This window comes from Dermacentor andersoni, chromosome 11, assembly GCF_023375885.2.
Source record: "Dermacentor andersoni chromosome 11, qqDerAnde1_hic_scaffold, whole genome shotgun sequence".
NCBI lineage: Eukaryota > Metazoa > Arthropoda > Arachnida > Ixodida > Ixodidae > Dermacentor > Dermacentor andersoni.
This window is the reverse complement of record NC_092824.1, coordinates 31,076,927-31,101,422: the sequence shown is the minus strand read 5'-3', so window position 1 is coordinate 31,101,422 and position 24,496 is coordinate 31,076,927. Positions and strand designations below refer to the sequence as shown.

Below are 24,496 nucleotides of genomic sequence, written 5' to 3'. Positions count from 1 at the left end.
TCATTATTTCTTGATATCGAAAACGCTTGACGCCTCACCTTGCCTTACGGAAGTTTGCGACAGCTCTCGGAAATGGGCATTCGAGGCAACATGCTTAATGTAGTAGAAAGTTATTTATCGAACCTAACGTACCATATTAGTGCTGGCAACATTCCGTCCAGGCCATTCATCGAGAATACTGGGTTACCAGGGTGTGGGCGACCTATTTGTATCATTGTTGTTGTGAAAAATGAATTTAGCACGTTCATTTATTGCGCAACGTATGCTTTAATCCATTGATGTTGATGACTTGCCGATTCTATTTAACTCGTGTGACCTTGCATGCTGAGAAGACAAGTTGAAATTGGCTTGACCAAAGCGTCAACACCAGCGCAGAATTGATTTAAGCCGCATTTCTTGAGAAGCCCCTCCTTTATTTTTTTCAAGAAATAGAGGCGTCGTTCCGGTATCCCATATTGAGGTGCATCAGCAACACTTACCTGTGAATAAAGAGCACTCAATTTTAAGGCAGCATTTTAGGCCGAAGTTAACCTTTACTCTACGCCTTAGAAAGAGATAGGGTAAATGATAGGCATTGAGGTTACCCAACAATGAGCCCGATTGGCTACCCTGCACTTGCGGAAGGGAAAAAGGGGGGGGGGGCAAGATTAACAGAAGAGGAAATCTACTGTGGATATTGCCGATGCAGCAAGAGTTCTCTGCTCTATATCACAGTTTGTCACTCAGTCCTTAAGTACTTTGAAAAGAAATGCCCCAAAAAACAATGTGCATTCTTAAAATTCTGTCGCAAACAACGTGGGGTATAGTGACAGGAGCTTCCTCAAACATTTACAAATTCCTAATTGGAACACGCCTAGATTACGGGGCCAAAAGTATCAATTGGCTACTTATAGTGCCTCGATGATGCGGATTGTCTATCACCTAGGCTGACCCGTTGTAAGGGCTCTGAGTGAGACCGAAACATTGGAACCATCTTGATTACCAAACAGAGCTTTGGTTTCTCGGAACTTGCTTATAATAAAGGATATTTTCAACTTTTTGTCACCGCTGTAAGTATCTCATACCAATACTTTTTTTAATTTGCAGCTGTTCTGACGACGCCTGGCGTTGCCAGCGGAACGCGCAGCACAGGCCGATAGCCGACCAGACGTACAACCTCGACGGTACGTAGGCGATGGTCATTCGCCTTTGCAACAAACATAGGAGAGATGCCCTACGTCCACCGTGGCAGTGGTGCATTTATTGCGCATGAAGACGCGATTAATCAAAGCCGCCAAGTCGGTTTCCGCAGGAGGCGCCTTACCAATCTCCTTAGTAAGAAATTTGTGCAGATGCGTGCAAATTCATGCACAACCTATGTTTGAATGCATTTATTCTCAGATCAGTGAAGTGCAAAGGCACGCTCCCAGGTGATGAAGGCAGAGGCCCAGGCTGTACATTTTACGCAGTCATCAATTCAGGAGCAATGAAAATCGGCGCTTCACCATTGATCTCAATTTTTATTTGTCAAGCAGAATCTGTGTGTTCGTCGTGCTGGCACCATAATTTTTCTCTTAAGCACGTTGAACTTTGTTGACAAAGATATTGCTTAGATACCAACCGTGGTTGCTTTGGTTACTTTGCCATTGCGCGACTTTGTGGAAGGCATGCGGGTCCCAACGATTAGTCTGGAACATTCGATGACTGCTGTATAAAGGCCGACGCGCTCGACCCGCTGGTCAGATTTTCGACGATCGCCGACCGTGTTCGTCGCTATCGTTGTGCTATAAGTGTAGCCTGTTTTTGTGGGCACAGGTTCGCCCAATAAAAGTTAGTTTTGTGTTTCACAGTATTGCTACTGTATTCTTCAACGTCACCAGCACGTGACAGCATCAAGAAATTCCACGACATGAAGACACCACTGCTTCCCACACTAAATACGTTCCTTTATTTTGTAAGATGATTAGCACTGTTTGCTTACTTGAAGCATTTTTAGTTTTCCCAGTACCTGTGCAACCTCCTTCACTGATCTAAGTGATATTAGTTGCGATTTTAGCGGTGCTACTCATACAAGTATAAACGTTCGACAATGAATTTGCCCCAAATATTCCCGTATGCAACAATACTATAGTTCATTAAAATTCAGAGATGCTAAACTGAAATCTTTAGTACAGGAGGTTGGCAAGCGGCTTTTATTTAAATTTTCTTTATGCCATGTGAAGACGCGATTAGCGTTCTTACTAGACTCTCCCCTCCATTTCACATTGTAAATGGACGTGTATTCAGTTTTGCGGTCTGTCCCTACATTGGCTTAATGCTAACTGACCTATCATCGTTGGTCGTCATGAGGAAGCTTCCACCGTAATTATTGCTAAATCTCGTGCTTTTCTTTTTTTTTAATTTCACGCAATTACTGGGAAGTTAAGATGTGTCCCTAGCTACAACATTTGCAAACCTAGCTATACTGTCCCCACTTGTAACGTACATTTATGCTCTCTGTTGCACAGTTTGGTGTCATTGCCTCGCAAATTATCACTTCTTCATTGGTTTCCAAGCTAATATGAGGACTGCAACACGACTCTTACATATGCTGATTGACTAATATTTTAAATGCAAAGCATTTTTGGTCAAACTTTGCTACTCTGGCAGTGTCTGTCTGTCTGCCTCTGTCTGCCTCTGTCTGTCTCTGTCTGTCTCTGTCTGTCTCTGTCTGTCTCTGTCTGTCTCTGTCTGTCTCTGTCTGTCTCTGTCTGTCTCTGTCTGTCTGTCTGTCTGTCTGTCTCTGTCAAACGCCTTGAATGTCTCACGGTAGTTTTGTTAACTTGGTAGGCACAAAAAATGGCATAATATGACTAGAACGCATCAGCAATGATCAATGATGGGGCATAATTCGGATATGTCATGTAGGTCATGAAACAGCCTCCTACATCTTGGTGCTCTCATGGTCGTTTCGTTCACTTGGTATCTGCAACAATTGGCATAGTATGTCAAGACTGCATCACGAACAGAAATGACAGGTCATAACAGGAAATTCCTGATTTTCGTGTCATGTACGTCATGAATTAGCCACCTACGTCTTGGTATGTACCAAAATTGGTATAGTATAAGAGTGTATGACGCACCTAAAAACTCGGTGCCCTTCCAATCTGTGAAGAATGACCAAGGAGGCTGTGTATGTGGGCCCCTTAATGGCGAACTGTACGCTGCAGCGGGTTGACCCGGCATTGCATTATCTTCGGAATCGTCCCACGTATGGAGAGTCCTAACGCCTGCTTAACCTCCGCTGCGGGTCTTCGGGATTTTTTGTTTCCGTGTGGACCCGATCCTGGGGGAACTAGCGCTTAACAGCACTCCTGTAATTGATTGGTCATGTCAAGAGTGAAATTCATGACATGCGTGTCATGTAGGTCATCAAACATCCGCCTACATCTTAGTACTCTCACAGTCGTTTCATCAACTTCGTAGGCTACGCGCACACGGCTTCGCATAACATCGACTCCCACAGGGCGTGTGATCTGCCAGATTTTAATGTTGTCGTATAGTCTATCCATGGCCTACACAAGGATGTTGGGAATGACAGCCGCTTGAAGCATGAAATACACGTAGCCCGGCAGGGGCGTCCGCGTCAGCAGGCGTTTGGTGTTTTGCGGCACCACGTACCCGAGCACGAGGCTTGGCCCCTCCCACCTTCTCCTTTCCTCTCTCTTCATCTTTTTCTACGCACACGCACGCACACACACACACACGCACACAATACATGCAGCTCCCGTTTTTGGCAACCTTCAGGAGACGTTGAGCAAAACTCGGGAGCCGTAATCCAGGAAATCAAGACGAGAATGGGAGGTGACTGGGCCGAGAACAAAACGAGAACAAGTGGGCATCGTTGGGAGATCAAAACGAGATCATCCGAGGAACCAGTCAAAATTAAGAAAATGCAGTCTCTTGCCCTCAACTCCCTGTACAGGCCCGCAATACGTAGGCTAGTTACTGCTCGAATAAGTTAGATATATTTCTTCCGATTCCAATGTTAGCGAGCAGAAGGAGTCCCAGGTGAAAGGGGTATACATGCTAGTCTCGAACCACTGGGTGCTATGGGAGGTCGCCCTTCTCAGCCACGACCTCGCCTATCAACTTTGGGGTATCCGGCACGCCGAGGATACCACCCGTGTCAAACGCCTCGGGCCGTCACCTAAATTGGGGTGGTTGTAGCTCCACTCAGCAAAATTCGTCAAACGTTTCGAATAGAGTTTTCAATCACTCACTCCTATTTCTTACTCTTGCCTGCTTACAACATCACTCAACCTGCAATTTCTTGTGCGATGAAGTTTACTTGGCCAGTTCGAATAGCGACGTTGAAAACACAAATACAGCGCCCCATACAATAAACTCATTTTTTGGCGCTGAAATATGGTTACCAGTGTTTTCAAAGGCAGAGGCGCGTGAGTTACGCGGCGTGGATTTGGCGCCGCCTCCAAGAGATGGCGCGGCGCTGCGTGGCCAGGCTGGCAGCATCGGGCGAGCCGCGCATGGTTATGAGGGTTAAAATGGTTTAGTAAACGTCGTACTTACTTCAACCAGTCTTTCTTTCTGTAAGCCATTTCATACTTGCATGTAATCGAGATTCCAGAAGCACGGGCAATCTTCATTCGTAATGAGCTCATAAAAATACATCGCTTGTAGCCTGTATTTCCTTAACAACTTCATCTAGAGGAGTCCTCAAATGCGATTCGGATACCGCCTTCTGATATGCGAGTACGTCGTTGACAAATGCATGTATGAATCATAGCAGGTCAACAAATTCTGCAGAGGTTGCACAGGGCACATTTTTTCTTTGCCTTCGTCTACAACGGGCTATGTCGGCTGCTCGTAATACATGAACAAGAGCAAGAACATTGTGAAGCATCTGATGCGCCTATTGTTTGATGATGCAGCAAATATAGTGGGTGAAGGTTAGCGCGAAGGAACGGACATGTTCATTTTAGCTCCGAACAATATCTTGTTCTGCCCGAGGTATGTAATGGAGCGTAATAATCTTCCGAAGAGGCCAACATTGCAGAATCTTGCGTGGACAGCTCCCTTATGCCCACGAAGGCTTGCATGCATTCAATACCGAGTTTCATAAAGAAAATTACACCGCATATGCAAACACTGCAATAGGATTCTTCTACCACTAAATGCTTTTGGCTTGACGATAAAAAAAAAAGTCCTTTCTTATGATTTGGCCTAGCAGAGCTGGGAATTCACACTTTTTATGTTATTTGATAACATACAGGTGTCTATTCCAGCAGTAGCCCTAGTCACCTGCACCTGGGGCCCGCAAGCAGCATCGATCACAAAAAGCCCAGCACAAGCCGCGCTGGAATGGTGGAGGCATCTGCAAGTTTACAATACGGAGCTAGGTAAGGCGACATTAAGAAAAGTTTCATTGCTAAAAACTCGGAGACTACAGGGAATGCTTACCGGAGTTCAATTGTGCCTGTCCCCTCTAGATGTTCAAAGGGAGCGCTAGCTCTGATGTCTGAAACAGGAACTGCATCAGCAGTTTTGAGCATTCGGCAGGCGGAGCTGGCGTTAACATACTTCCTTGTTGCGAGAGAACGACTCGACACGGACAGAGCACAAAGCAATGGGTTTCCTACAGTATACTTGAGAGTACTCGGACACATCAATCGTTGAGCCCTCATCGGAATGATGGCAAGTACATAAATTTGTCTGATTATTCACATGTTGTTGTGGAGCCGTTTATTAAGCTTTGTCTGCCTTCATTATCGTAAATTTCAGAGCAATTTATGCACTTCGAAGTGAGGAATACGGTGCAAATACGCACAATCGGTACTAATGGAAGCCACTGAGCTTGTCCAGGTGGCCAAATCGAAATGCGCCAAGCGTCTCAAGGCACTGGCTTGCCCGCAATAATTATATAAATGCGTTTCACATTGCTTGTCGAAACATGCGTCCGTGGCGTAATAGTTTCAATATTGCACCCATGTGCTTAGATGTCCTGTGTTCCAATCCTGCCCTTAGAGACAATTGTAATATTATTTATTCAATTATTCATTACGCAGGACAATGTTGAAAAACCAGTTTACAAAGTCAGTATGCCGTTCGAAGCCAGAAGGGGGAAGTTAAGGAAATTCCATGTACATCCCATAATTCCCATGCTACCGTAGAAAATAGCACCAGAGTTATTGGTTACTGGTTATTGTATGAAACTGTCATAAAGCAGGGGAACAGCATAGGGCGCCATCATGAAGCCATAAAAACTCGGCCGATGTTCCATGCTGCTAACACGCTGCAATATGCGGCACAGTTGAAGGCTCGTTGCCTGTTTGCTTACTCCAGTTACGGAATTCATATGGATAGTGAGGAGCAAGATGTTAATTTAAATGAAGGCTCATAAAATGAAACAGTGTATCTAAGTTTACCGAGGGAATGTAGCGTGTGCTCAAAAAAAGAAACTTGCGCTAGAGCGACAAAACCGGCGGTGGCAGGTTGGCCGGAACGCCTGACAAATGGCTCTTCTTCGTTTCCCTGATAGTTAGATTTGTGTGCGTGTGTCCACCATGAACAATCGCTAAGTGAAAGGCGTCACTGTTTCGTTGGGCGAGCTTTGAGTTCATAGGCCGAACATATCCCCCAATGTCTCGACAGTTTCAGTGGACCAATAAATCGTTTGTTAGGTTCTGGGCTACTTGCTGCTTGCGTGGAGTATTACCCGGCTTCCCTTTTTTTAACGTCATTGTGTGCACATTGCGTCAGTTCTCTTACCGTATTCAAAGTGTGTTGTGACCCCTCAGAAAAGGCACCTGAATTAACACGACTGTCGGATGTACATAACTCAGTCTATACCCTCGGTCCCGCATCCAAGTGTATTCAGTGTATTCATAAGAGCGCCTGCTTAGGCGTCTCTTGGCACACCCATAAGTTCTGTATATTGACTTTTTTACCCGAAGACACACCTCAGTATGAGCTTAAGAAAGAGCGCGATCTTGCAAAACTGAAGCTATGCAGGTTCCGACTATATTACCTAGAAGAGACAGTGGCGCTGCACTGTTTTGTTGAATGCATTGTAATGCGCGATGGGGTCACTTTGGATCGGCATCTTTCTCGCAGAGCCAGGACAGTTTCAATGCCGGCCTGGCAAGCGAAGCAAAATGACGGTTAAAATCTTTTCCTAAATCAGTACGTGACGAGCTGCTTTTTCTTTATTGCTACATACGCAAAAATATTACTCAATCAGGAGGACATGTGCTTTTATGTCCAAATATGCGAAACCACAGAGTGTCTGCAGGTCGCTCAAGTTTGAGAACAGATTTCCGTAAGCATTGCAACAGTTTGCCAGCATATGTTATGTACTGTAGGTGAGATAACTTCATCGAAAGATATACTGCCGGTGAATAAAAACATCTTACGAATGTTTCATTTGAAGAAATCTATATCAAGGCAGCCATAAACATGTTTCAGGTTATGCAACGTTCTAGATAACGCCGTGGACCTCTATAATATCCCGACATTCCATAGGCATCACGATGTCCGACAGAAAACTCGCATACACAGTGTCGCCAGATGTCCTTCTAGGTAATATTGCGAGAAAATTTATGATAGGGACTATCGAGGCCTGCTCGTAATCATCACGAAGACCCTTATGTCCTAAGTATGACGACACATGTGTAGCCCAGGCAGACTACTGGAAGTCCCGTGAACAACTGCAGTTGGGAGGGCGACCAAGAGGCGGCGAACAGAGAAATCCTTGGTACACACCGGCTTCCCGCTCATGCATGGTTGTAGGTGGCCTGATCAGTGCTTCGGAAATCACTTGTAATAGGGAGTGGCGTCAAGGAACGTTCACTTTGGGACAAGCACCTGTAGCCTTCTTCGCAAGTCTTTATTCAAATATACAGTGTTTGCAATACCATGATACTGACTTTGTTTATTGATCTTATACCTTGGTATAGATGTAGTAGCTTGGCCCTTTGTCTTGCCAAATAACATTTTTGTTCAAATTGATCTCGTAGCTGGCAGTATATTGTATAAGATCAATGTATCTGTGTAGGTTATGGTTGCAGGGCGCAAACGTTTCAAGAAGGGGACTTGTTCTCGTGAGTTGCATCAACTTGCCGAAATGTTGGCCTCGGAAACAACCTTTGTTACGCCACTGTTAATCACCGCAGGCCTTACTGTTCGTTTGTTTTCTGTTCTAGAAATCCTCAGACCACGCGGGTTCACCAAAGCAACACGCAGTACTACCCGACTGCAGGCACATCCAGCATCCAGGGTACGCGTGGGAAGGTTTTTAGACGTTCGTCTACCACGCCTCATCTTGCTGGTGATTGAGGAAGCTGATGTCTGGTATCGCACACGATACATTTAAAGAGCATTTCCGCTTGCTCTCAGATGCACGGTTCTGCGCATGTAAATCTGAGCAGAATATTCTAAATTGAACTGTCGTTCCATGAAATAAGGTTCCCCTGTGACAAGATTGAATAGACTATTCGCTGCGTTGATCAAACTGCACGCACGTGTGCGATTCTGCTCTAATCTCTAGGATAGTTTGTAGATTATACTTGAGCAATTTCTGATGCCCATTTACTAGACTTACGGTAGCTATATGTGCATTTATAATGTTTAGCGTTCCCAAATAAAGAGGCGGAATACAATAGGCGCTATAAGACGCTACCTGGCCATGTGAGATAGGTTTGTCGCAACTACGAGACAGGTTGTCCCGGTTTGCTGTTCAACATATGTCCACGTCACGACGAATGAATACAGTGGTGACGCTGCTCAACCCTTGCATTAGTAGCAATGCTTGTTTTTGGAGCTCTCTATTAAAGTGCATAATCGCATGATGAATTCAACTCGGCTGCGCATCTAGTTGTTACCTTAGACTTGACGAAAAAAAAAATTCTACGAAATAGTCGTAACAATTGGATGGAATGTAGAAATGCCAGACGCCGACGAAGACAACTGTGCATTATTGTATAACAATTTCGACAATTTCTTCTACAGATAAAAAAAGGCTTTAAAAACCTCAGGCTACGCTGGATCCGTCCTCGACATGACCACGTGTCCGAAGCCAAGCTCAATTTCTTGAAGGAATGAATTGTTGTGCCCACGCGTAAACCATAGATGCACGGGAAAACTATGCCGGTTTCTGAGTATGAAAGCTTTGCAGTTTACAAAAGAAATTTGCTTTTTTACCAACATGTCTGATGAGGACAACTCTTTCTTGGCCTGGCGGATGACAATTTTCTCTTTCATGAACCCCTCCTTGCATTTCGAGATAAACACATAGGCAAAAGATGGAGAGCTTATTTTCGGGTTCGCCTAAGCCAAAGCCGTTGATCTTACAAAAAGCTTTCCCATTTAGTGAGATAAACTATAGATAAGCAGCCAATACGAGTGCAGTAAATTACTATAAAACTCTGCGGTTTTCTTGTGGGTAAATTTTTTAATAACGGTAGAACACTAGTTTGTAGCCATTGGTCTATACATGCACGTTCAATCTTATTGTGTGATAAGCCAAAGCGATGGTTAACGCCTAGTAGCCTATAGCGGAGATAATGCATTATCCAAACACAAGAAGCTAGCAAACCAAAGTCAGGCTTTGTAAGATCAACCATGCTCTAGTCTAGGCATCAAAGGCCAAGGAATAAAACAATGAATAACTCCCAATGCGCATACTTGTCTTTTTCGTAGCGCAACGGTGGGCCTTCCAGCTTTTGTTGCTTGCATTTAGAGATGCATTACAGGCGGAAGCACTGCTGTTAAGATTTATAAGCATAAAGACTCTTACGAAAACTTATTGGTCCCCTCGCGTTCCTAGCAGGGAATGTGACACAGTGTGGATCCAACACCTCTGATTTCAGGGTATACACACAACAGAGAAACCGTAAGCACCAGTTTCACACTTCCAGTCTACAGCAGCAGCGGCGGTGGCAAATACGCAGTGGCCAGTACAAGCCACGCGGGCACGGAGGAAGCATCGGGCATTCTGGGAAATGATGCTAGGTGAGCCAAACTTCTGTAGGAATTCCTTTCAATAGAGCAACTAATTTAGACGTCATGGAACGCCGTATATGGCACAGTTATGCTTGAATTGACGAATTTGTGCGATGGATTGAAGTTCTCATGCCTGAAGCTCCGAGTATCAGCTCTTTTCACAATATGGTGCTGGCTTTAACCGGAAGCTTTATTTGGGGATCTGCTACCTAGGGCGTAAATGCGAGAGGGTGAATAGTCTTGCTCCGCAACCACCGCAACAACATTGGTAAACCTTGTGCCGTCTTAAAAAATATGCTAATATTGAAATATAAAGGAATTTTATTTTCGATTTGTTAAGAAAATCGAAACTCAAGTATGGAAATTACAACTTAATTAAGCTTCAAAAAATGAAATGATGATTTAAACCACCCTAATATCACATCTAAAGTGCCTAAAATTGATGTATTACACAGCACTAAAAAACTATTTTATGAGTAGATATCTTGGAAATTCTCGCATAAATGCTAACTATTTTACGCGTCTATGTTAGGATTGGTCATTTCAGATTTTTTTGAAGTTGGAAACCAAAACAGAAATTTTTATTCAGGCAATTCTTGGAATTTAACTGCGTCTATTTAATGCAACATCTTTCAACGAAATTTACACCGAAGATAATAAAAAACATTGTTCCTTTGCCTTGACGCGCTTTCATTATTCATTTGCCCACGAAGCTCGAACCTAATAAGGACATAAGCCAGTCTAGAGGCCGGCAAAGCTGGCATGATTTACAATTTAAACTAGAAGAGTTGAGCAGCACCATAAAATTCCATTAGCCATGTGAACAATAGCCTTAAATATAGGTATAGAAATGGCCCATTACCCACACAATAGCAAACAATGTTCACCTAAAGCTTAGCGCAGATATTTCAAAAGAGCAAGAGACAGTAAAGCATACGTGCACAAAGCGCGCATGAATCTGCTCCCGAGCAACACGCCTGCAACACGCAAGCAAACGTCTCCCTCTGAAAGGGCACTTATCTTCATGAGTTCCGCCCCCTTGTCGAAATGTTGACTTCTGCTAAAATCTTCAGCTACCTTTGTTTACCATCGCAGGCCGCACTGTTCATGTGCGTATCTTTCTTGCATTTTAGAATTCCTGACGCCACCGGCGCTGAGCCATGGAGTATGCAGTACTACGCGGCTTGTGGCACAACTACAGTCTCCGGTAGGTGTGGGAAGATTTTCAGCCGCTGGTATTCAACGCCTCACCTTGCACATGACTCAGCAATCTATCTACAGTCGCATACGACACATTTCTAGAACATCGCCGCTGGTTCACGGGTGCGCGGTTCTGCACCTGTCAATCTGTGCTCTACATTCTGCATAGTTTCTAGTACAAGAAATGTAACTCCTGCCGCGTGATGTTAGGCTCACGGTTGAGATGATCTGATGGGTGAATTGCTGAGGCGATAACACTACTCGCGTGTGTACGGTACTGTACTCCTGCTGAGGACAGTACCAGTAAGCCAGTAATTAAAAGAGTAAGCAGGGATTCCCAGTTTGCTATCTTGTCGACGTCACCAAAAAACAGCAGCAAGGCTCCTTCAGCTTTGCCATTAGAAGAAACGTTTTTTTCTAGGGGCGGCTTATTGTTGATTGAACTGTTTAACTGCATGATGAATTAAACTGTGCTGCGCTTCTTGTCCTTACCTAGGACTTCCCAGCAGTGCTACAATATAGTCTCATATATTACCGAAAGTGCACGCGGAGGAGCCCGAGGCAATCTTCTTTCCTCCTCGTCCTATGTTCCTTCATATGCTTTATGTCACTTTATTCGAACAAATGAATGAATGAACGAACCTGCATGTTCCCAAGCACTCTGAAATTTGTCTTCCGGGTCCTTAACAACAGCGGAGTGCTGCAACGCTAGAAATCCACGAAGAGCGCTTTGTACAGTTGAAGCACGGAACACATCGACGGTCTCCATGTTTTCCATCCATTGCTTTTAAATGGTGACATAGGTTTCATGGTGGTGTCCACAAGAGGTCGCGGTCAACGATGATTTCCAAACATTGATGGGTTCTCTTGTGCATGATAGGCTGGCCATTAGTAGCCACCGGGTATCCGGCCATTCATTTTCGCATTAAGGTGACTAATGCGCTTTCTGCTGTTAAGATGCCGAGGCGCTGCCTCTTAACATAGGCATACATCAGCGTTGCAGCCTTTTGTAATCTTGCGTGAACCTGCGGAGCAGCTATTTCTGAAGCCAAGATGCAAATGTCGTCTGCATAAATTGATATTCTGACCGAGTATGGCAGGGATTCCGCTAGCCAAATCAGAGCTATGTCGAACAATATGTGGTGTAGTGGCCGGTAATTTCACCATCCTCGGTGAATACAAAAAAAAAATGCTCATTCGGGTCAGGTTGCTCCCAATTCAGCTAATAGCGTGACCTCCGATTTGAACGGACACGAGCGCGTGAACGATGGCTTCACGTGAAACGTTGCCATACGCGCCAGTCACGTCTTACGATAGCGCTAAGGAGAGGCATTTGGGTGTATGCTGTTGTTGGATACGCAAAATCAATGACGTTGTCGACCGACGAAAGGCCACGTTAAAAGCGGGTCATCGCGTCTGCATAAACATTGCAATGCTCAAAAAAAAAAACTCGAGGCGCGTGGGGACCATCCTCTCAGTTAACTTGCCAACAAAGCTGCCGAGAGCAAGAGGCAGATATGATTTGAGTTCAAGGGGCCTCTTTCCGTCACTCCAAGGGACGTTGGCATGACCCAGCAGGACCTCTCGCTCTTGATGTTCAAGAAGGCGTACAGCAGCGTGCACTATATTATCTAGTCAAGGGCGAAGAGGAACGCCTGCAAACGGCTAGAGCAGCCTCCAATTCTTCCATGTAGAAAGGTTCGTCCGTTGCCGAAGCTTGCGTGAAGGGAACTTCGTACAATTAAAGATCCTTTCCTAACACTCTGTCACCTGAAATTGTCTCACAAAATTCTTCTCCAACATTGACTTCTCGACAGCCTTGGTGGAGAGCCTCTGCCTTAAAGTGGTTGCGTTGCCGAGCAGAAACGCGTACGTCCTGGAGATTAAGCCTTACGCAAGACAGTACTTTGCGGGGGTCCAACTAGTTACAGAATGAGTTCCATTGTTCGTTGCATATTCGGTCCATGTGGCAATGTATTTTCTTCTGCGTCCGCCTGGCCTCCCTCGGGTATAGCATCGACTTGGTGCGTCTATGTCTGTTCTCTGCATGTCGACGTACTACACGAAACCTACGCTCGAAATGAGATCTAACGAATACATTGCTGCGCCAAAAGGAAAATAAAGACTTAGGAGGGAGAGTAAGAAGCGACAAGTCGAGTGCTGAGAGTAGTGATAGCGGTCGAGAGTAGTTTCTTACTGTCCCTCCAAAGTCTTTATGTTCCTTTTGGCGCAGCAATGTATTCGTTAGATCTCAACCAACTCGCCCAGCAACAAGTTCTGCTGGAAATAAGCCATCGCGGGACCAAAGTGAGATACAGCCAGCTTCTGTACGACGACCCTCTCAAGAATGTCGGGCTGCCGTCTTTCAAGAGGGAGAAGTCATGGCCCAAAGCAAAAGGTACAAGAGTCCTGGCTCCTAAATTCTTAGAAAGACAGAGAGAGAGAGAAAGAAAGCAAGGATAGCAAAGGCACGCAGGTCAACCAGACGAGCTTCCGGTTTGCTACACTACACTCTGTGTAATGAAAAAAGGGGGAAGGGAAAGACTTAACAAGGAGAAAAAATGCCCCTTCATAGTAGGAGCGGCGTAGCTGTTGAAGCAATCGAAATTTACGGGCACCTGTAAGAAATCGACTTAAGGTTCAAACAAGCGACGAATCGCCTCCAAATGGTCTCTCCATTCATTGAAGTGCACAGTAGCAGGAACTTTTGTTGTGCGTGCATATTTCTTTCGTAAAGTGCTGAAAGCGTGCTTCAGTGACCCATCCTACTCTTTAAGTTCAACCGATAAAGAAAAGGCCTAATAAACATACACGTCTGGTGTATAACCAACACAGACGATGCAATAAACTGCCTTATTCGCTTAAGCGCACTCTTCAATTTTAATGCGTAAGCATTCCCTGTAGAGTACCCTTGCAAAATCGGTAATTAACACGCAGTCTTTTGTCTCCAAAAACCTTTTGTCTGCAAAATAAATGCATAATTGGTGAAGTTAACACATGCTACTGTTAAAATTGGGTAAATGTAAATGATTGGTCGCTTTAGAATAGATAAAGAAGCAATGGAAAACGACAAAAAATGAGGAAACCCGTTATTGTCGGCCCCTTGAAAGCTTACTTTTCCGCATTAGAGTTGCGCATGCAAAGAAGCCTGCTTTGGTGTGCGGAGTATGAATAATCATAGAATGGCTGCTTGGGAAATGCGATAATAGTGTAATTTTAGATGATTTTTGGCAGCCTAAAAAATTTTCCTCCTCTGAAATTTGTCTGCGTCATGCCTTAAAGAATAACCAGCTTGGAAGGCCTGTACCTCAGAAATGCCAAGGATGTCTTCACATTTCATCCCACAAAGATAAGCGCATTGACGGAATTCTCGTTTCTGAGACTTCAGACCATGTAGCGTGAGGCTAACCAGTGCATAGCGGCGGACAAAGCAAAAGGTTAGTGGTCGCTGGTTTCCTCCAACATTGAATTTCGTAGTGCTCACTCTACAGACATGTATCTATCCAAGTAACCAACAAAGTATTGGCTATTTCCGAAATGTGGCTTGCTGAACCAGTTCCACTCCGAGAGTTTCACTATGTAGCATGATGCGGCCTATGCAGGACACGGATGATAAAGAACACAACATGCTACCGAAACCCTGAGAATTGTCTACTAATGAGCAAGCATTTTTAGACATCAGAAAAGCGGTTGGAAGGTAGACATGCATAAGGTACGATAAGCAAGTAAACAATAGCGAACTAACAGCAGAGCCAAAGAACGGCTAGCCATTATGAAACAATAGTCAGAATTTCTGCAGCATTTTTTAAATTCCATATTTCATGATAGTGCGTGCAACAGAATTTTTTCGGACTCGCGATGCAGGCAGCACGGCATTTTTTTAGAAGATCACCGTTCCATGTAGCGAGTGTCAAAAAAGTTTACGACAGTGATGCCATCCCCTGGAAAGAACTCCAAATGGGCCGCAGGGTCCCGGACCTGGCATCTGTTCTCCATTCGCATCTCATGACATGCCTGAACCAAGAATCGGTGCATCCACGTGTCAGGCATCCAGTAGAAGCGATAGAACACCGATGAAAGCCACGTAAGCTTCACGGCTATAGCCGGGCGCGAACCATCTTCCAATATTTCCACAAAAAAAATGCACTCAAGCAGTCGATGGTCACCACGTGTTTCCAGAATCAACAGACAAAAAAAAAAACACGCCCGCTGTCCACGCAAGAAGGGTGGAAGAGCTCGTCAACACCAACATCGAGAAAGCACGACCTCCCTACCCTCGACCGCAGCGCCCCTTCACAGACGGGGGACAAGCTGCGTCCGCTTTACGAGACAGAGTTCTGGAAATGAAATTGTTTCATATATATATATAGATATATTCCAGAATTGCTTAACGTGGACCAATTTTTCCCTGGAAGCGTTTGTAAGAGCGTATGCTGTGGATAAGCAATTACAGCTTTGACGACACCAGCCCCTAATATACAGGCTGAGCCTTACAAACTGTGTCCGAGGATGCGCTTAGAAGGCAGACCAGTAGCTTAGTAAAACTCTGAATAACTTAGGCAAGGTACGTGGAGATTCGGATTTGAGAACTTCCAGCGTGATCTCGCCGCTCTAAATGTCTTCGTTATGGCTTCACCAAGTAAATTGTACGTTGATGCCATTGTACAGCAGAGGCTCGACTAATAGTACGCCCCTGTTTGTTCAGCAATATATCCAGACAGCTTCTTTAATTTCGCCACTTTTTGTTCGGCTTTTAAGGGCAACGAAATATTCGTGCAGAATTGTGCAAGTTGCTCGCACGTTTTCATTCTGCTACTGCAGTTTGTCTTAGAAGTGTTTAATTGCATGATAATATAATTGTGAGCACAAAATATAGTGATAATCAAATTGTAAGTGAAACTGCGTACATTTTCTCGATGATACATTTTGGAGTGGCTGTCATGCCAGTAACATCAGAATCCTAGAAAAAGATCGAAAGTCACTTAGGAATGCGAAAACCCAATGACTTCATGGATGTACACTTGCGATTATCACGTGACCGTGATACGTCATACATTGTCACGTGTCCTTCACAATTCTACCTTCATCTGCCGTAATCCACCTTGCTACAGTTTGTACGAACTTTAACCGAATTTATTCCACCCTAATTCACATTCATCATCAGCCTGGTTATGCCCACTGCAGGGTAAAGGCCTCTCCCATACTTCTCCAACTACCCCTATTCACATAATTTACCCACAATTCCTCATAATTAGCGTTGTTCTATTTACTACCTTCTGTATCACTACTGACGTCATACAAGACGCTGATGACGTCACATTTTATTGCTTTAATATACATACTTTGAAGGCCTAGTAGACACAACAGAAAGAAGGGGTGAAAGTATACAATATTTGCAGTGCAGGGCAAGAATAGAAAATTTACCTGTAATACAATTTGAACAGAGATGTTGAATTAGTGCTGTCACAAACAGACTGTGGATGCGGGAAGGCGGTTCCATTCAGTGGCTGTTCTTGGCAAAATGGAAGAATAGTGCATCAATTTTATGTTGATGGTCGATGCGAGACGACATATAACTTGGTACGGTGAAATACTTTCTTTAAGAGAAGGGTTGAAGTACCATATTCTATGAAAAATACACAGACGAAGGTACGTACGACGTAACCAAAGGTAAGGTTGACCTAGTCTTCTTTTCGTAGACGTGACGCTAAAATGACGTGAATAATATGAGAGAATAAAAGGGCGGCGCGGTTCTGAATGCTTTCTGAATGTTTCAAGGGAAATGACAAGATTGGCATGAGCAGGGTCCCGTATGGATTGTTGTTGCGGAGAACGCCATCTTTCCTACCTGAAAGGCCATAAAATGCTTTATCATTAAAAATGCAATACCTACACTCATTGCTCAATGCGTGGACGTGTACACGTTGCTTAGATTTATGCATCAATGCGTTCAACACCCTTTAGTCGTCGATTTCACACCCTTTTAGCAAAGTCGCGCCTTATGTGTAGTATAGACCCTTGTGATAGAGTGTTTTGACAAAAAAGGGTGCTAAAAAGGTGTGAACATGGGTGTAAATACAGAAAGCACCTCTCTTACCACCCATAAGGGTGTAAAAATGTTTAATGTGTAACAGTACTTTGTGGAGGCAAACCACCTTTTTCGCGACCTGCGACAGACGCCAGTTGCGTAGACTCGAGCTTGCGCGAGTCTGCAAGTGTACGCATGCTCTAGATTTAAGAGTTGTCTTCTAAAAGAGTTGAAACAGAATGCCCAGAATTTAGAAACTCTGCTTCGGAAACAAATATCGCATTTGTGTAAACTGATTCCGTTAGGATATCTAAAGCTGCCGATTTCGACCTAAGAATTTAAAATACGCGAAAAGTACAAAAATATTTAGGAGCGGTTGGCAATGTATCACGAAATGTGGTTTCTAGAATTGTAATATTGTTTTTATTCCTCTATAAAGATCTGTGAACTTGATATTGTTTCTTTACAAAACTGTCCCCATCCAATATTTTTCATAAAGACGTTCAGAGCCTGAACAAAAATATTCAGTCATAACATTTTATTATTTTCTTTCGCATTCAATAGGCGCCATCAAATTTGGTGCAGGGATGACCGAGAGAAACGACATCTATTTTTTCCCGTATTTAGACAGGAACATGCGTGCTGCAGGTTCGTTTAGCGCACTACTACATCAGAGGCTTTACAATACCGAGAACGCGTCCTTTTTTGTTTAAGACAAGTTGGGTGTCTGCGAAAGCATGCTCATTGAATTGATCACATCATCCATTGCCACCTTGGTGAAGCATGGAATGCGCCTTTTACAGGAAAATAAAAGCACCAATAAGACTCTTGTACCGCACCAAGAAATTGCGGCCTGTCGTCTTTCGCTTAAACCACGGTCGTGTTGTAATCTCCTGTACTTACAGCGTACTTAGCTTTAGAAAAATTCACCATTCCACGGATCTCATCGTGACTGTCTCTTTATTTACTACGAAGTTCTTGCTCGCACTCAATGCAGAATTTCGGAAAATAAGCACCACACACAGCGACACTGCAGCCATGTTTCCCTACCAAGAAATTTCAACTAAAACGTTTTGCATGCCACGATTTCTCAGCACGAAATTGTCATACTCTACGAATGACCTGTCCAGAGCGGTGAGTAAACATCTCTGCTGCTTTTCCGGGCCACACAGATGCCACTGACAGCGGAAGCATCAGTCACCCACCCATGGTGTCCAGCACCAGCGCCGATCCCGCCACGCCTACTACAAGCCATGCTGGCTTGGAGAAAGCATCGTTTATCCCGGAAGAAACCGACAGGTCAGCCCACATTTGGAAATGTTCATTTTAAAGGGAAGCTGAAAGCTTTTCCCGAAAAAATGAGTGAAGAGCAGTACGCCGTGGTTTTCAACCCTCTGAATTCGAATATCGCATCGAAATTGAGCGAAAGAAAGCGCAAACATATTTTATTTTGACGAAACGTGCCGCAGCAGACACGCCCAGCTCACGCGCCTCGTTTCCGCCTGTGATTGGTCGGGCGCCTCGTGACGTGAACAATGGTGTTCGTCCGGACCGACTGCTGCCGCTACACACGAAGCACGGTGCAAAGTAGTTTGGTGATGTTTTGCTGAGACGGTCATGGAAATTTTCGAGAGCTTGCGCTTCTCTGAGAAATTCGGCGTAAAGTCCAAACTCTACGAGAGTGATTTTGCGCGCGACGGTGACGGGCGATGGCTTCGAGCGACAAAACGGGCCGTCGCTTGAACAAATCGGTCGGTGTTGTCGCTCGATCGCTTGTTTCTAGAAATCTGGAACTCGTCGCTCGTAGCCCGGGAATGCTATGAGCGACTAGCCAATTGTGCGAAGCCGAAACTGGATGTACCTAACTCAAATACTACTGTTTGTCGCACGGAACGAGCAAACTATTGAATTTTACACGTGCAAAAATAAGAACCTAGTGCAAGACCTTCAGAAATATTTTGTGCTCCTTCTTCAGTAAAATACATGAACTTAATTTGATAAAGCATGCGTCGCGCTATAGTTTCGGCGCGTATATTGCTGCCCCCATACTGGGAAGTCGTCGCTCAAAGCCGTCGCTCGCGTGGAGTACGGCTTGCAGACGACGAGCGAACGCGACAGCCATCGCCTCGCTTGTAGCGCTGTCGCTGTCGCGTGCAAGGTCATTTGTAAGGGGTTTATACTTGTACATACTACATGTACGAGCCGATTGCCAAGAGCCAGCCTCTCCAAGAAGCAAAAAATGCTGGTGCAAGCACTGCTTTCCACGCGAACGAAGGCGAAGTGTTAGCATCTCCTTGTGTTGGAAATGTTCTTTGGCGGGTATGTTTTTTGCTAAGCTACATTCAGCGTTCCAGTGAGTACGTTTCCGGGCAAACAACTGTAGTGTTACGTTCCTGCATACCTCCTCGTAGAACGTAAGCGGTGATGCGATCTTTAGCATTTGTGCGCTGCCCCGAAGCTGTCGGCAATCTACACAGACGGTTTAAACGCGGGAAAAGCTTACCGGCTGTTGTAGCACGTGTAGCATAGCACCTTCATCAGCGCGCCATCCGCACGCTACTCGTAACTGGCGAATTCGGTCGGCTACGTGAGATTGCCGGTTTCTTATGTGTGTGAGAGAGGGCGGGGGTGGGCGCAGCGTCTTGGCATGAGCAGGCTTTCCAACACATGGAAACTTTACGCTTGCACTGCGGTATGATAGCTGCATGCAGGCTATTTCACAACACACGTGCGAATAGAAAATTCGCGGCCCTTGGCGACGAAACCTGCGTCAAGGGTGGGCGATAAACATGCACCTTCCGTTCAGCGTGCTAACTATATTTTTTAGGAGAACCCAAAGCACGCATTATTGGTAAACTCCGGAAGTAATCGTCACGGAAGTGGTTAGAGCACAACATTGTTGTTCTTGAGCGCGTGAAGTTGTTTCTCTTCACAGCAGCCTCCCACTTAGCTGAAAGCTTCTTGTCTTGGAGGAACTAATGAAACATCGGAACATCATCGCGGCCGCTGGTGTTCGCGCAAGCGTAGGCTGCACAGAACGCCGGCATGATCGGCCTACATGTTCAATTGATGCTGCGCACGTCAACTACCACTCCTACACACACACAAATAAAGGAATGTAGGGTCGAGCAAAGCAGATTAGGACGGCACGCACGCAGAAATAAGCCCGGTCAGGCACGGTCGCGTAGACTGCGAAAGAGCGGAAAACCAGTGTTGACGTCACTAAGCCGCGGTTTCCGGTCTCCGCTCGCATCGTCAGCGTCAGCAGCAGCGCGCGGCGCTCGACAGGGAGCGGAGCTACAGCGCAAATTTAACCAACGATTGCGTCACTCCTAAGTGAAAAATCCCCCCCAAAATTTTACTTTCATGGTTTATAAGGTTCCCGCATCCGTATATGAGCGTCTTATTGAATTCGACAGACTCTTCAGCTTCCTTTCAACACAAAGCAGCCCAAGGACAGCCCGAAATGCTGCCTATAGTGCAAACATGACTGCACTCACCAACTTGTTCTGAGGAGGGGAGTGCTGATGCCTGAAAGGTGCAATATCTCTGCTATTGCTCATAGCAGGCAGCCCCTCAGGGCAGCGTGTTATGCGTCAGCCTGCGTTAGGTGTGTAGCGACACCACGAAACTAAGCACATGTGGTTCGGAACCTGCCGCGATCAGCCATGCGCGTCTTCACCGGGTCGAGGGAAAAGGACAGCCTCAGGCATAGCCAATACGGGGTGTTTGGACCTGTATGGAGTCCCGGTGGATGCGCTTATGAAAATGACTGTTGAAATGTTGATGGCATATAGTTGACGAATTGTTGACTCAATAGCCTTTCAACAATACCTCAACAATTATTGAAACCACAGAGCAATAATTCAACAGTAAGGTTGTTGGGCAGTTCACAACAAAAAAGTCGTTCACTCAATTCTGTTGGTATACTGTTGAAAAGTATTGATATTATTGAGCCATTGTTGAGTAGTTTTCAACAATAAAGTCGTTGACTAAATTCTCTTAATATATTGTTGAATAGTATTGAGTATTATTGAGCCATTGTTGAGTAATTTCCAACAATAAAGTCGTTGACTAAATTGCGTTGATATATTGTTGAATAGTATTGAGTATTATTGAGCCATTGTTGAGTAATTTCCAACAATAAAGTCGTTGACTAAATTCTGTTGATATATTGAATAGTAATGAGTATTATTGAGCCAATGTTGAGTAGTTTTCAACAATAAAGTCGTTGACTAAATTCTCTTGACATATTGTTGAATAGTGTTGAGTATTAATCCATAGTTGAGTAGTTTCCAACAATAAAGTCGTTGACTAAATGCTGTTAACTTATTGTTCAATAACATTGAGTCACGAGCAATATTGAGTTTCGAAGTACATGTGAAAAACACACGCACATATGTATGTGTGCGTCTTTCGCACATATATGTTGCTTTACTGATCACTTGATCACCATTGCATATATACAGGGTGTTGTTTCACGTTAGTTGAACCATAGACGTATATACACGTGTTTCAGCTAATTTTACTCAGAGTTTAAAAATGTGCCGGTGCACCGTAAGACGATCCGACCAAATGCAGGTTGCTCACTCTTGTATGTGTCACCCTATTCTTGTATTTTTCCTAAGTAGTTAATTATACAAGAAAATTAGTCATCATAAAGAGTCAGTTTTGTGGCTGGCCGATGTGCGCATGGGCGTCTTTCGTCAGCGTCAAAGCAACAGATGACAATAAGGTAAATTAGGGGGCTTTGCAATTTCTGCTGTCGTCTTAGAGGGTTAGAGGGTTTCTTTCCCCTCGTTGATTTTTAGCATCGCTCAACACGGCTCGATGGCTCCAAGCAAGAACGCGGTTTCGTAACATTCCCGATTTTTAAGTTTCCGCGATTGTTCCGGGCGCCAAATCCGTCATCGGAAAGCGTCGGCATTGTAAAATAAAGTGTCGGTTGCAAAGGTGGTAGCACTCTAGAGGAGTAGGTTTTTCCTGTAACCAGCTCCATCATCCCAAATTTGGGCTCCTTACAGAAAAGATTAACTAATCAAGTGCCCTCCCGATCTGTTGTCTCGCAGAGTTCCTGAAGAAACCAGAGAAGCAGCGTGGCAACAGCGAGAGAACCAGGCTACCAACAGAATGCAAGAGTGCCACGTGTGTCGGTTCGGTTTCACCGACGCGGAGGCCTTTCAAAAGCACGCCGCTGACCACTCGCTTGGGAAAAACCACAGCTGTCCCGAGTGTGGCAAACTGTTTAAGACGCGTTGGCATCTCACGAGGCATTTAGGTACGCATGGCGAACCGTCCTTTGAGTGCCGCGTGTGCGGCAAAAAATATTACACCAAAGGTGGCCGCACGAGGCACATGCTTTCATGCCGCGTTGGCGCACAGGACTGAGAAGCCGTCGACGGGTCTCCTTAACAGGGCAGCACCCGCCACGAAATTGGTCGATCAGGTCCGGAAGCACCGTCGCACCTGACGGTGGATTCGGCATCGCTACAGCCGTATATTCACCCGGGAGGAGTGCCTTCTCTGGATGTCACCCTCGCACCAAGATCCATCATGTGCCTTCGGAGAAGAACTTGCGGTCTGGGCCTCAACAGTTCTAGCTGTGAGCTAACTTCCTGACAAACAAAACTGGGCTAATCTTATTTCTTCTACTAGGGCTGAAGAAGGCCTGCGAATAAAGTTCTTACAGTGGTTATCTCGAGGAATACTGTCCGCCAGCTCTGTGGTTTCCTTCGAAGAATGCACCCTTTTTTCGCATTCCTCCAGCCATGGTTAAAATAAATTTGTCTCCTGGATTGAACAAAATAGGGAGATATCTTTCTTGGAAAACATGGTAGTAAGGATATTTATAGTAGAGTTCTTAACAGTGAAGCTGAGTAAAGTCCCGCCCTAATATTCTCGAGCCTTGCTGGTAACGTTATGAATAGTTTTAGTGGCCTGCATTGTACAAACAAAACTGTTAAAAATGGTCCATATTTGTTCAATTGTGGAAGCTCAAGACTCTGCCCGGTGATAGGGGATACTCAAAGCTGAAGAACAGCTACAATAGGTGGCTTCTCTCAGGCATGTAACTAATTATCAAATAAATCATTGCAGTGGCTAATTATTGGACATTAATGACGATGCTTTACTGCCATCCCTTTTATAACGGAGTGGATACAGCCAACTATCTCGTCAAGCAGGCTATAGCCTGCTTGATTGACCAGGTGTACTGTACATCCTTTTATTACAGTGTTCTTGTACAAATCTCTGCAATCCTCTTTTTTTCTCAGCGCTTCTCTGTCTGCCTTCTATCGCTACGTAGACTTGCAACGAATCAGGTCGTATCAATTTCTTTCCTGCTTTTCTTACACTAATACTCTTAACGTCTTTTCGTTATCGCGATTGCTGAGCGGTTGGTGCTTCCAGACATATTAAACTGAAGCGCTTTTGGTAGGTTTGTGTTACCTCCGGGTCTCGCCGAATAAATCCTTTCGCATGCCATTAGGAGGTGGCGAGTGGGCTCCGAATATATGCTGCAGCATTCACATGTCTTGTCTTGTTGCAAATATTTGCTCCGTACGTTTTTTGTTCCTTGACAACGAGCTCGAGCCTCAAGAATAGCAAGCCCTTTTGTGTTATCCAACATGTTTTCTTCCAAATATCTTTCTGCCCGTTCCTCTAAATGTCATTGGTATGTTTATTTACATTCTTTACAGCCAAGTTGGTGTCTCTTTCTCTCTTGAGTGGCTGCGGTGTTCAGCTGCTAAGCGTTAGGGCGCAGGATCGAATCCCGGTTACGGCGGCCGTATTTTGACGGAGGCGAAATGCGAAACCACCCGCGTACTTAGATTTACTTACACGTTGAGGAAACCCAGGTGGTCTCGAATTTCATAGTCCCTCATTACGGCTTACTTCATAATCAGATAGTGGCTATGGCACGTAAAACCACAATATTTTTTTTATGGTGTCTCTATTTCTGGCTCTCTGTCATGGCTCCCACTTGTCGATTTACACTTTAAGTTACACGTTAGTTGGTTGCGAAGTTTCTCACACTCTTCCTCCATTTTGTCTTCACGCATTTTTAAGTACCGATAGTTGAGCATTATTTTACAGTGCACTCCGCGGTGGCGTTGAGGCGAGCGCCATTTCGAGGCGCCGCGATTGGTCCGCCTATTGGGAAAGGGAACACCCATTCTGCAGCCGCGGTCACGAAACCGGGTGAGGTTGGTAAAGAAAAAAAATTCGCATAAAAATTTAAGCAGGTAATAGACTCGGCGAAATAAGAAAAAGAACTCGGTGGTGCAATTT

The 24,496-nt window shown here is 44.8% G+C and overlaps 1 protein-coding gene across 3 annotated transcripts in view; it reads left to right on the top strand.

Moving 5' to 3' along the window:
- Positions 1–23,186, top strand: part of LOC140214262 (uncharacterized) — a 35,839-nt gene extending 12,653 nt beyond the window's left edge. The window contains exons 4-10 of one of the 3 annotated variants that reach the window (XM_072285621.1): positions 1,087–1,163; positions 5,252–5,378; positions 8,181–8,254; positions 9,846–9,987; positions 11,112–11,185; positions 18,379–18,505; positions 22,276–23,184. In XM_072285621.1, coding sequence (XP_072141722.1) covers positions 1,087–1,163; positions 5,252–5,378; positions 8,181–8,254; positions 9,846–9,987; positions 11,112–11,185; positions 18,379–18,505; positions 22,276–22,594 — 940 coding nt within the window. In that variant the 3' untranslated portion in view covers positions 22,595–23,184. Of the gene's footprint in view, positions 1–1,086; positions 1,164–5,251; positions 5,379–8,180; positions 8,255–9,845; positions 9,988–11,111; positions 11,186–18,378; positions 18,506–22,275 lie in introns of all 3 variants that reach the window. The other 2 variants (XM_072285622.1, XM_072285623.1) reach the window with 2 other exon arrangements.
- Positions 23,187–24,496: the final 1,310 nt, after the last annotated feature.